Raw genomic sequence first — 14,155 nt, 5'->3', positions numbered from 1 at the left:
AACCAAACTGAGCATAAATCCAGTGACAGCTGTCAAAAAGACCATCTACGAAAAAAGGAGTGCCAACTTGAAAACCTAACCTCTAAAAAAAAAACACCCTTTACTTACATATCACCAACTTTTTCGTTCTCATGACCCTGGTTACGTCAGCCAATCAGCTGACGGTTTCAAATTCTCTGAGAGCCGGTTAACGGTCTTACATTGGCCACACCTTCTAAACTTTTTTCGCCACGATTTAGACGCCCATAGGTGGATAATAAAAGCAACGATACTCGCGAACTGCACGCAAGGACCAAATTCAGAACGACTTGTTTCCGATTGATATGAATAACAAACACAACTTCGCTATGGAAAGAGGCTACTGGTGCAGTTTATGGAACTCTCCTTAAGCCGGCAAACAGTTGTAGGGGCGAAAAAGAAGTAAGGAAATATGAATAAACTAAAAAAATGGTTTTAAATTGCGATATTGTTGTTGTAAACGCGTAACACGGGATCTCAAGTGCTGCTGCACTACAATAAAAATAAATACACACCTTGGCATTGAGGTGAAAGGTGTGTTGGCTCGTGGACTGTGCAATTAAAAGTGAAAATAATTTGCATAAACTAAAAATACGTAAAAGCTTTAATAAAAAAATTATGAAATCAACGCACGTAACGCCATTATATAAAAGCGGCTAAGGTCAATTCATTTTTAATGCAAAATTAATTGCTTTGCTTTTTTTTTTTAATGAAATAAGTAGATAAATCTGTAGAAACTATTATACAATAAATACCTTGACCTATAGATGTGAGAGTTTTTAAAATATTTGGACTATAAAAAATTTTATGAAACATAAATAAGTAAGGAAGGTTCCTTACTGGGTCCGGACCGAACTTTATATGCCAGCTAACATTTTAGAAAAATTTAATTTGGACTGGCTGTTAATTTTTGATATCAAACAAATTCATTAGAAAAAAAATTAGAGAGTTATAGAGAGATTAGAGGATAGAGAGGACGAGGGATTTTTGCACTAGTGGTCGTGCACGGGAACGGACGGACTGAGCTGAATCAACTCCTCGCATCAATTTGAACATTTTGGTGTCTATATCTATCTTGATTTCTTTATGTTGTTGCATATGAACAAAATTATAATACCCTTGGGCTCAAGTATGTATAAAGGTGATAAAGGGTGATCAATTTAGAGGTATCGGATTTTAAATTGAAATAAAACAACGAAAATTCAAACTGATTGGAAAATCTTTATTATTTTTGTGTAGAACTATCTATGATATTTATTTTCTAAAGATAATCCTTTTAAAATGTTGGCCGCAACTGCGGCGTAATTCGGTCATCTGTTAACACCAATTTTGAATGACTCTCTTGAGGACTTCGGTCGGTATCCCGGGAATAACTTTAGTACTATTGGCTTCCAATGAGTCAATCGAAGCTGGTTTATACGCAAATCATTTAGACTTTTCCCATCCCCACAAATAAAAGTCCAAAGGCGTGATATCACACGATCTTGGTGGCCAATCCACTGGTCCGAGAAGAGAGATAAGTAGTGCCATCTTGTTGGAACCAAAGGTTGTGGAGATCACGGGCTTCAATTCCCGTCATCAACCTCGTTTTTGAAGAAATATGTGCCGATGATTTCTCTAACCCATAGGCCGCACCAAACGGTTGTTTCCAAGCTTAAGTTTTTCCATGATGAAATTTCGCAATGCAATGTTGAAGTTTGAAAGCAGCGCTGAGATGAAAGAGTTTCTCTTTAAAACCGATAGACAAAATTTAATTGTAGGACCTTTTATTTGTACAGATTTAGTTGGAGAGAGCAGCATTTTCAAGTCAGCTGCTTGCTGGAAAGCAGATCCTGTTTCTAGTCGCCCACTATGGAACAGATGCTGTGGAAGGTTTTTGGGCTTGAAGCTTATTTAAAGGCGGCATCTGCCCTCCTTGTCGATGCTGTTTTGAACTTGAGTTTTTTTAAATTAGAGGAGTGTATAGCCCACTTCACACCTCCAGGAAAACTTTGTTTGTTTGTAATGAATAGGCTCAAAAACTACTGGATCGATTTTAAAAATTCTTTCACCATTCGAAAGCTACATCATCCACGAGTAACATGGATTATATTTTATTTTGGAAATAGGGCTCGAGATATAGGTCAAAACGTGGACCTGGGTAACCTTTGGATGTGTATGTACAATATGGGTATCAAATGGAAGCTGTTGGTGAATGCTTTAGTCCAGAGTATTTTTCATGCCGCTCCGTGACTGGGGTCTCGAGATATAGGTCAAAACGTGGACCCGGGTAACCTTCGGATGTGTATGTACAATATGGGTATCAAATGGAAGCTGTTAGTGAATGCTTTAGTCCAGAGTATTTTTCATGCCTCTCCGTGACTAGGGTCTCGAGATAGAGACCAAAACGTGGACCCTAGAATGTGTTTGTACAATATGGATATTAAATGAAAGCTGTTGATAAGTGCTTTAATACGGGGTAATTTTCATACCTATTGATGACTAGGGTCTTGAAATATATGCCAAAACGTGGACCCGCCGTGTCTTTGCACCGAATTAAACCAAACTTACACACATTGTTAAAGAGGTATTGAAGATGGTTTCCGTATAGTTTGGATACCTATTGGTAGATAGGGTCTCGAGATATAGGTCAAAACGTGGACCCGGGTAACCTTCGGATGTGTATGTACAATATGGTTATCAAATGGAAGCTGTTGGTGAATGCTTTAGTACAGAGTATTTTTCATGCCGCTCCGTGACTAGGGTCTCGAGATATAGGTCAAAACGTGGACCCGGGTAACCTTTGGTTGTGTATGTACAATATGGGTATCAAATGAAAGCTGTTGATAAGTGCTTTAATACGAAGTAATTTTCATACCTATTGATGACTAGGGTCTGGAAATATATGCCAAAACGTGGACCCGCCGTGTCTTTGCACCGAATTAAACCAAACTTACACACATTGTTAAAGAGGTATTGAAGATGGTTTCCGTATAGTTTGGATACCTATTGGTAGATAGGGTCTCGAGATATAGGTCAAAACGTGGACCCGGGTAACCTTCGGATGTGTATGTACAATATGGTTATCAAATGGAAGCTGTTGGTGAATGCTTTAGCTCAGAGTATTTCCATCCGCTCCGTGACTAGGGTCTCGATATAGAGACCAAAACGTGGACCCTAGAATGTGTTTGTACAATATGGATATTAAATGAAAGCTGTTGATAAGTGCTTTAATACGGGGTAATTTTCATACCTATTGATGACTAGGGTCTTGAAATATATGCCAAAACGTGGACCCGCCGTGTCTTTGCACCGAATTAAACCAAACTTATGCACATTGTTAAGTAAATATTGAAAATGGGTTTCGTAAAGTTTGGTTGTAATTCGGAGCACTGGCAACGGGTACAGCGTTTTTTTGAACCAGCCATAATGTCGCTTACTTTTTTAACGCTTGGGGCGGAACTGAACTGTCAAATTGACAGTGTGAGTTACAATGTGTCAATATTTCTTTCTGATTTGGATGCCATAAGGAAAAAACGTAAGTGCAACATGTAAAAATTGTTTGTGAATTTTTTTGGAGTGGATTTTGGAACAGTGAATAATTTCTTACGAAATTTGAGAATTTAATGTGAAATCCGAATGAAATTATGTGTTCGTGGAAAAAAAAATTTTTTTCGTTTTTTTTTTTTTGAAAAATAATATATAAATGGATAATGGTTAAAAAAGCTCCATAAATATGCTTAATAAAACATATAAATTGAAACGAAAAATTCATGGATGATTAGGAAAAAAGACGATTGTTTATTCATATGCGTTGATTTGAAATTTAAAAACAATCTTCTTTTTTCCTGATTTTCAATTTATATTTTATATTTACTCAAAAACAAATAGAAAAACAAAAAATATTGTTTATGCCAAAGCGCTTGAATAAAGAATAAAGAAATAAATAATATGAAAATCATATATTTTCTGTTCTAAACCATATCTATTCTATTTTAGTGTGCCCAGCGAAGGGGGCCTGGTTTGCTAGTTTGTTATATTTCTAACTTATTTGCAGCTCTCCTCTATTAGTAAATATAATATTATATATCCAGAGGTTATTCACCATCCGCAAGCTGTGACGCGTTCGTTAGCCTGTAGCTGTAGTTTGCACAATTGCATCCGGCTAATTTGGGCCCCAGGACACAAGGGTATAACTGGGAACGAAATAGCGGACGCATCGAGAAAGACTGCGGCCTCGCCTTTAATAGGACCTGAGAACTTTCTTGCTATGGTACAACAAACCATCAAGCAGAAGCTCAGAAGTGAGGAGCTACGGATAAGGGAGGTTTGCTGGCACCAAACTATGGGGCTACGCAAGCCGAAATCATTACTGGGAGGGTACAATCAAAATAGGCTTAAAAACGTATAACCCTCCCCAAGGATAAACTGAGAATGCTCAACCGTGTATTATCCTACATGAAAAAGAGTTTTACTCTACTTGAGTTTTACCTGATTCAGGCATTCGATTTTTTTGCTTTTGATATCTTTGCTAAACGTCTCTGACAGAATCCTTGCAAAAGGGCAATTCTTCAACGTTTAAATGCGCTCAAGGCAAACAAAGACTTGAAGCTATTCAGTCATCAGCGTGCGAGGGGTGCCTTTTATATTTCGGGATTTGGCAACCCTGGTATTGCAATCTGGCAACTGACAGCTGTATCGCAAAGTTTGACATTTTTTGGCTTTTACGTACTCAGAACGTTTTGAAATAGCAGCGCTATTTGTGTTGTTTACAGTAACTTAAAAGATTCATCTCGGTCCAAAAATGGAATTAAATCGTGAACATTTTCGTGCGATTATTTTTTACAACTTTCGACGTGGATTAACTCAGCAACATTGCATGGATGAACTTAGTTCATTTTTTGGCGATGAAGCTCCATCAAGGACCAGTGTTTATCGATGGTATCGTGAATTCAATCGTGGTCGTAGTTCACTCCAAGACGAATTTCGTGAAGGTCGTCCAAAATCAGTTGTTGTTCCGAAAACCATTGATGCTGTGCGCGAACTGATATTGCAAGATCGTCATGTGACCTATCGTGAGATTGAGACAATCTTAGGCATTAGTGGGACCAGCATACATTCAATATTGCATAAACATTTGACTGTCAAAAAAATTTGTTCACGTTGGATCCCACACAATTTGTCAATCGCTCAAAAAAAGGCTCGTGTCGATTGGTCGAAGGAAATGCTCAAAAAATACGATCGCGGGGCTTCGAAACACGTCTATGACATCGTGACAGGTGATGAATCATGGATTTATGCGTATGAGCCCGAAAGTAAACAGCAGTCGACTGTATGGGTGTTTCAAGATGAGCCAAATCCAACAAAAGTTGTTCGCGCACGAAGCACTTCCAAGCAAATGGTCCTCTGTTTTTTCGGAAAAACTGGACATGTCGCAACCGTATCACTAGAACAACGCAGAACAGTAAATTCTAAGTGGTACACAACCATTTGTTTGCCAGTTGTCTTCCAAGATATTAGGAAAACCAATCGCCAAAGACGGATCACTCTTCACCAGGAAATCGCGAGCTCTCACACATCGGCTCAAACAACTGCATTTTTGAGCACCCAAAACATCGGATTAATGGGTCATCCACCGTATAGTCCTGACTTGGTACCGATTGACTTCTTTTTATTCCCGTACGTAAAAAACAAACTGAGAGGTCAACGTTTTTCGACACCTGAAGAAGCGGTTGCGGCATTCAGAATGCATGTTTTGGAGGCACCTCATTCAGAGTGGCAAAAGTGCTTCGACAATTGGCTCAAACGCATGCAAAAGTGTATAGATCTTCATGGAGATTTTGGATATTTTGAAAAACAATAAAGTGATTTTCGATGATTAAAATTTGTTTTTGTTCTCTAATCCCGACATATAAAAGGCACCCCTCGTAATAAAGACTTATCCACTTTCCGACAGAGAGTTTCACATGTGCGGAGTTGCTGATGGCGAAGTTTAAGAGTTGATTTCTAGTCATACAAAGTCTAAATTTGATTGAGCAGCACAGAGTAGAGGCAGTGATCAGTTTTCATTTCTTTGATTGCCGTATAGAAGGTTGGTTATGGATGTAATATCTACATACGCCAATGTTCTGATATACACTATTATATTTAGCTACTTACAGTTTCATGCAATCCACAAAATTGTAACTCGAGGGATTCGTATCCGCCAATTTTGCAAAAATAACACGATAACCCTCGGGCGTTGTTTGCGGGATGGGACAGATGGAGCTGGAATTGATATTATTTGTTAGCATAATACGAAATGAAGCTTAAAATATTGAAAAAATATTATGTATGCATGTGTATTTATGTATATACAATATTTTACTCGTAATTTTTATTACTATTTACTTATAGAATTTTGTGGTAGTTGAAAAGCCAGATTTAAAATATCGCGAACATAACCGCAATATCGCATGGGTGAATTTATTTCTTTCATAAATTTTTTCGCTGTCAAAGTGTTTGTTTAGAATTTCAGTCATCTACGGGAACTTTCGATTCTCTGTTCAAATTCGAAGGAAACTGGCGGCCGCCGTAGCGAAATGAGTTGTGCGTGACTGCAATTCGGTTGCTTCGGGTCGGAAACGTGCAGTAGGCATAAAACAACAAATGATGGCAAAAGTTTTTTTTTAATAGCAGTCGCTCCTCAGCAGGCAATGGCGAACCTCTGACTGTATTTATGATACCAAAAAAGCTCTTCATAAAAAACCAACTGAGGTCCGGAGGCGGCATAAAACTATAGGTGACTCTTTTTATAGGAAAACATCAAGAAGTACATACATCGCAGATTGAAGGTGAAGCTGGACCAAACATTCAACAAAGAATGTACGTGCCTAAAACACAGGACAAAATCAAATATTTTCCGAAGCAAGAAAGTTCCGGAAATTGGTGGTGTATCGGCTATTTGAAAGAAGTAAAATTCTGATGAAAACTTTTAAATCGCCGATACACGTACGTTTTCTTTTTCTCTCCTCTACCATAATCCGTTGTCCGTGAAAGTGGCTTCCTATACCGGTTTACCATAAGAATGTGCCAGAAGTGGGAACTTAGACTCTCCCTAAGAAAAATCACACGTAAGTTTTTTTTTTCTTTCGTCTTCGCAATTAAATTCTATTTTCTGCAATTCGTTAACTTTTTTTGTGTTAAAACTATTGCCCAAGCTCGTGGAATGCTCGTGCAGTGGGACTGTACGTATCATAATTTGTGGAAGAACTTGTCGTGGTATGAAGACTCAAGAGCTGAGATTTCAATGTTAAAGATCGACATGGCTTAGAGCAGCAAATTTTCTAATATTGAGAATTGAAGGCACTACTTAAGGGGTTAGGTGGGTTTGAAAATTTCAAAAAATCGATTTTTTTTGTCTTATTAAATAGTATAATATGTTTAAAATATTCTCCTAAAATTTCAAATTGATCGGAGTAAAATTCTACGAGATAGACCCTTCAGAAGTTCCGCCCATCAGGCCATGTCAGTGCAGCGTTTCGCAGGTATACGCGTTTATCTCAAAACTCGATTTTTTAAGTCGGTGGACACGATTTCTCGAAAAGTTATGAAGCGATTTTGTTCAAATTTTGCACACATCTTTGGAATAACATTATCAAGTTATTGAACGAAGGATTTTTTTTTATTTTTATTACAACTAATTTTTTCGAGCCAACACATGACGAAAATTTGACCAAAAAATGTGTTTTTTTGTTCAAAGACTGTCAAAAATTCAAATTAAATTTTTTTTTTCCTTCGTCCAGTAACGAGATTTATCCATGTACTAACGAAATATTTTTGGTTTTTTCCACGGCAAGAGCATTTTTTTGTGAGACGTTAAGGGAGATGAGGTACCAACGGCTGAGTTTTCGGAATTTTTAAATAAAAATTTCACAAAATACTGTTTAAATATGTATCTTTGATATGCTGAATTGTTTAAATAAAATATATGATTGTATATATTAAAAAAAATAGTAAAAATACCCTTTTTTTGAACCTCTGTAACCCACCTAACCCCTTAATGAACACTCGAGACAAACGCATTACAGGATACGGATATCGAATGAGTGTAATGCATTTGAGCCGAGCTCTGAAGAGAAAATGGTTACAGTATCAAAGGACACGCGACAAACTTAACTTCCAGCTGGATAACAATCGACCTCATGCCACCAATGAGACGAAGAACACATAAAGGGTTTTCCAATAAGAGGTTTTATTCCTGTAGGTAGGTAGGTAGGTAGGGTGGTTGTCGTAAGACACACTTAGACCTTCGGCAGGTCCATTGTGATACCACTGGAGCTTATCCTTACTCTACGTGTTCCTTTTCAAACCATCCGGTTGCTTTAATAAACGAGCAGAGCTTCGTTAGTTTTAGATGGGCTATGTCCGCTACATCGGTTAGAAATGCTGTATCGAGAGTGCGCAGCCTTCTCATAGCTAGGCTTTCACACTCACATAAAAGGTGTCTGACTGTTTCCTCTTCTTCTGTATTAAGACAGCTTCTACAGAAATCGAAGTAAGGAAGTCCTAACCTTCTAGCGTGGCTGCCTATTAAACAATGACCAGTTAAAACACCTATCATTTTTCTTATAGATTCTCTGTTGAATCTTAGCAAGATCTTCGATCGACCGCTGTTCCAGTTCGGCCATGTCTGTCTGCTTAGTTCGCATATTGTGAGGTTTTGCCAGATTGTATTTACCTTTTTGATGGTTTCCCTGTCTATAAGTAATTTACAAGTGGCTATGGGCATGGGTATCAGCGCCTTATCCGGTTCGAGATCAAGCGTTGTACCGGTTCTTGCAAGTTCATCCGCCTTACAATTTCCTGCAATGTTCCTGTGGCCTGGTACCCAGATAAGGTGCACCTTGTAGCACTTAGATACGTCATCTAGTAGTTTAAAACATTCTAGAACTGTTTTTGACGAGTGTGTTTTTGATTCCAGCGCTTTTATTGCTGCTTGACTGTCCGAGTAAATGAAGACTTCATTTGCGGATAATACTCTCGTTTTTATTTCTTTAAGTCCCTCTTTTATGGCAGTGACTTCCGCCTGAAATACACTGCAATGATCAGGTAAGCGAAATGATTGGCATACTCCGAGTTTGTCGGAGTAGACCCCTCCACCTACTTGGTTGTCCAGTTTTGAGCCATCTGTGTAGATGTTTAAGTAATTTATCTTAACAATGAGCCCGTTATCCCATTCCTCTTTGGAAGGAAATACTGTGACAAAGGATTTATCGAAATTGATGTCCTTGGTCCTACAGAAATCCGTTGTGCTGGGAATGCAGGGGAATTGTTCTAAAATTGAGGAGTGCCCTCTTTGGTACGTTCTGAGTAGGCCGATTTCTCTTAGTCTGAGAGTTGCTTTGGCAGCTGTTTGCTTACCGTACTGCTCTATTGGTAAAATGTTAAGCATGATATTTAGTGCATCTGTGGGTGTGGTTCTGAGGGCCCCGCAGATGCAAAGACTGGCCATTCTTTGTACGTGTGCCATGGTTCTTTTGATGTACAATTTATCTAAACCTGGCCACCATACTAGCATGCCGTATGTTAGGATTGGTCTGACAATTGCCGTGTAAAGCCAGTATACGATAGATGGGGAGAGACCCCAACTTAGTCCTCTTAGCTGTTTACAAGAGTATAGTGCTATTGTCGCCCTTTTTACTCTATCTTCGACATTTGCCTTCCAAGTTAGCTTTCGGTCTAGTATTAAACCTAAGTAGCGGGCCTCATCACTAAATGACAGTGCCGTTCCACCTAGGGTCGGAGGAGCTATATTTTTAATTTTATGCTTCCTGGTAAATAGGATGAGTTCAGTTTTATTGGGGTTGACTCTTAGCCCATTTGCTTTTGACCAATTTTCAACCATGTTTAGTAAATATTGCATGACTTCTCTAAGTGTATTGGGGAATTTCCCTCTTACTACCATTGCAACATCGTCCGCATATGCTACTACGTGTTGTCCTCTCTCCTCTAGGCTCTTTAGCAATGAGTTTAGTGCCAGCACCCATAGGAGAGGGGACAGCACACCGCCTTGAGGCCCCTAGGGTTGCGATCACAAATCTGCTCAAGAGCATGTTTTTGATGAACTCAACCAGAGCGCCAAAAATCCCGAAATCCGTCAGTGCCTTTATTATGGTATCCGGTAGGATGTTGTTGAATGCGCCCTCGATATCTAGAAAGGCTAACAGTGTGAATTCTTTATTATCCATTGACTTCTCGATTTCTGTAACAAGTGAGTTAAGTGCTGTTTCAGTTGATTTCCCTTTATAGTACGCATGTTGTGAGATGCTGAGCTTATTACGGCTGATGTTAGCCTTAATATGCTCTTCTAAAATTCTTTCTAATGTTTTTAGCAGAAAATTATTCCCGTAAAATACCAATCGTGTCGTTACTTGTGTGGCACGTAGCACCGTCTTGTTAAAAATAAACGTTGTCCAGATCAATACCATCCAATTTCGGCCATAAAAAATCGTTAATCATCTCTCGATAGCGCAATCCATTCACCGTAACTGCTGCTCCAGCTTCATTTTCGAAAAAGTAAGGTCTAATCACTCCGCCGGACCATAAACCGCACCAAACAATCACACGTTGAGGATAGAGAGGCTTTTCAAAAATAACTCCTGGATTTTCTGAGCCCCAGATCCGACAATTTTGCTTGTTGACGAAGCCACCGAGGTGGGAATGGGCCTCATCACTCAAGATGATTTTTCGATGGAGTTCCGGATAATTTTCATGCATTTCAACGACCCAATCAGCAAAGACACGACGTTGTTGATGATCGGCCGGCTTGAGTTCTTGTGTTAACTGGACTTTATAAGCATTAAGACCCAAATATTTATGCAAAATACGGTGTAATGTGGAATGCCTAATTCCTAAGAACGACGAGGAATGGACAAAATTGGGTTTTCTTCAACACTTTCGGCTACAACAGCAATATTTTCGGTTGTTATTGAGCGACATGCACTGGTTTTATTCTTCACTAACTTGTCCCAACAGCCCGAATTGTTTCACCGATTTCTGTATTGCGGTCCGACAAGGTGCTTCACGATGACCCAAAATGTTCCAGTTTTACGAACCGTTTCTGCCAAATTTTCACCATTTTTATAGTGAATTTTAATAATTTCAATGCGTTGTTTAAGCGTGTACCGTTCCATTTTTATTAATGGCATAGTTTCTACTTGTCAAATATCAAAAAATGACAGCTTCAAAAGTGGCATCTACCGAAATAGCGGGCTATTCAAAATAACACCTGTTATTGTAGAACCCTTTACTTAGAAACACTGAAATACGAAGGCGTACTCTTTAAATGTGACTCTTTACAACTATCAATTGTTTCGATTGATGGCACCTGCTCAGGCGCAGCATTTTCACTTTTATGAAAAAGTTAAAAAATGGATCGCCTCTAAAAGGCGAGAAGTTTTTTTGCTGAAAGGTAAGGTTTACGTTTTTAAATAAAAAAATCGTAGAAACATTTTCATCTGATTTATATTTATTTTATAGTTGGACCTCGTACGACGATACATGACAGTGCGCAAGTTCACGCCTAATCGAATGGTATGGAATATTTGTTGTTCTCTCAGCCACTTATCTTTTCTAATTATATCGCGCTTATTTAATAAATTGTTTATGCACAGTGATTATAGGATTATTGATTATTTAAAAAATTTTATTGCATAGATTATCGTCTATTCGGACTTCTTATCTTGTGAAACACTGACAACAACTAAATTTTTTATCTGTGCTTGCTAAGTTTTGCCTTTCATTGCTGCACCTGTATGAATAACCAAAATGAATTTAAAAGACCTTTTAACTTTTGACGTGATAACGTCTTATAATTCTATGTAGCCGGCTGCACGCACCAAAAAATGCGTCGTTATCTTGCTCATGCGTCGTTACCTTGCTTGAACAGCATGTTATGTTATGTTATTTTATGTTATGTTATGTTATGTTATGTTATGTTATGTTATGTTATGTTATGTTATGTTATGTTATGTTATGTTATGTTATGTTATGTTATGTTATGTTATGTTATGTTATGTTATGTTATGTTATGTTATGTTATGTTATGTTATGTTATGTTATGTTATGTTATGTTATGTTATGTTATGTTATGTTATGTTATGTTATGTTATGTTATGTTATGTTATGTTATGTTATGTTAAAGTATATTATGTTATGTTAATGTTAACTCATTCTCTATATCCATACAAAATATCTATCAAACAAATCAAATTAAAATTTTCTTTTGAAAAATGCAACCATTCAATCAGTATTTTCTTATGACGTTATCACGTTAAACTATCGTCAGTAAACCGACTTTACAGACAACCTCTTTTTTTCGCACAAAATATATTTACACTTTCTAGCTAAGAGGGTCGGCAGTAGCATTAACTCAGAAGTGTTGCAGGTGAATCCAAGCCTACGACTACCTGACCTCAGAGTCTTTCAAGCTGAGCTAATAGCAGTGAAAGAAGCTACGTTGTAGTGCAGAAGCTTGCTCGGGGTAGCACAACCGATCACTACCTGCTTTCACAGTCAAGCCGCCATTAAATCTCTTCTGCTGCAATATTTCTAATTGAATGTAAATACTCTTTATTCTAAATGAGCTGACTAAACGGTGCACCACGAATGTTTATTGAGTCTCTACAATTAGACGGAAGACTAGATTCCCCATTGGGATAACATTTAAGTGAGCTCCTCCACAGACTCATGGAGAGTGGGAACCAACGCAACCACCTAAACCACTTACAGCCTGCTTGACAACTTTGTTGTTGCTTTCACATGCAAATTTTTCGTCAAGTGAGCAGAGCCCAGAGATAGCGAGCAGAGAAGTGGCGAATAGAAGAGTCTTATAATCAGACTCGCTGCATATGCACATTTTTCGTCAAGCCTGATTAAGAGTTAGAAATATAATTGTTATATGACATTTGTACTACATTTAACACACGTTTCATTCCGCACAAGTCAACTGAGGACCAAAAATTGCTCAGAGTTCAACATTCGAAATACCTCATTAAAGAGGCGAGAAAAGACGAGAACTTCCTTTACAACATTGTAACTGGTGATGAAACATGGTGTGTTTCCAACATGAACCTGAAACGAAGCGTCAAAGTACCGAATGGAAGGTCCCAGACGAGCAACCACCCAAAAAATCGCGCTTGGGGAAGTCAAAAATCAAGTCGATGCTCATTTTGTTTTACGATTCCAATGGAATTATCCACAAGGAATTCGTGCCAGTGGGCCAAACCGTCAATGCAATTTTCTAACTTGGCGTTTAGAAGCGTTTGTTTTATCGCATTCGTCGAATTTGCCCTGAATACCACGAAGGAGGTAGCTGGCGTTTATTGCATGATAATGCACCATCTCATCGATCCACTTTTGTGACTGATTTTTTGACTAGAAATCGCATTTTAACCATGAATCATTCACCGTATTCGCCTGATATGGCTCCTTGTGACTTCTATATATTCGGAAAATTGCATTTGACCATGAATGGAAAACGTTTTGCGTCCGTAGAGGCCATCCAAAAGGCTTGTGCCGACATCCTGAAGGACATTCCGGTCGATGACCTGAAAAACTCTTTCGAAACGCTTTTAGATTGCGAAAAATAGTGTATCGAGGCCAGAGGGGACTATTTTAAATAAATAAACTCGATATTATCAGAACAAAGCTCTTGTCGTTTCTATTTTAGCTCAGTCTTGGACTTCACCTCGTATATTAAATATTGCAACTGCCTAGCAGGTCAGCGTTAAACTTCTCTTTCGATTGCATTACCTCTTGCTTCTATAAAGAAATCAGTATAGTCATAGCCTTCGTTCTTACTAGAGATGTTATGGGTTTCTTTCGCCGGCTAATTGTTTAATGTAACAAAAGAGCAACGAATTGCTCTTCGACAAGTAAAGGGGATGATAATATAAAAAAACTGTTAATAAGGTTCGATCTGGCACCTTCAGTGGGTTCTTTGAAAGCCGAACCTAAATTACTGCCTTCAACCCCAAATTACTGCATATATGTTTTGGCTAAGCTTTGTGAAGTTCATAGGGTCTTCTCCAAGCCAACCCGTCTCATTCCGCATTTCATTTTTAATAGGTTTCTAGGTTTACATTGCATTATCTTATCTTCGATTCGCCACTTCTCT

General features: G+C 38.3%; 1 protein-coding gene across 1 annotated transcript in view; it reads right to left on the bottom strand.

Moving 5' to 3' along the window:
• Positions 1-14,155, bottom strand: part of LOC129235686 (alpha-tocopherol transfer protein-like) — a 40,916-nt gene that overhangs the window by 19,276 nt on the left and 7,485 nt on the right. Inside the window, exon 2 of the mRNA XM_054869671.1 lies at positions 6,157-6,264. Coding sequence (XP_054725646.1) covers positions 6,157-6,264 — 108 coding nt within the window. The remainder of the gene's footprint in view (positions 1-6,156; positions 6,265-14,155) is intronic.

Source organism: Anastrepha obliqua, chromosome 1 (genome assembly GCF_027943255.1).
Source record: "Anastrepha obliqua isolate idAnaObli1 chromosome 1, idAnaObli1_1.0, whole genome shotgun sequence".
NCBI classification, from domain to species: domain Eukaryota; kingdom Metazoa; phylum Arthropoda; class Insecta; order Diptera; family Tephritidae; genus Anastrepha; species Anastrepha obliqua.
The sequence above is the reverse complement of the archived record's forward strand: the minus strand, read 5'-3'. Positions and strand labels throughout refer to the sequence as shown.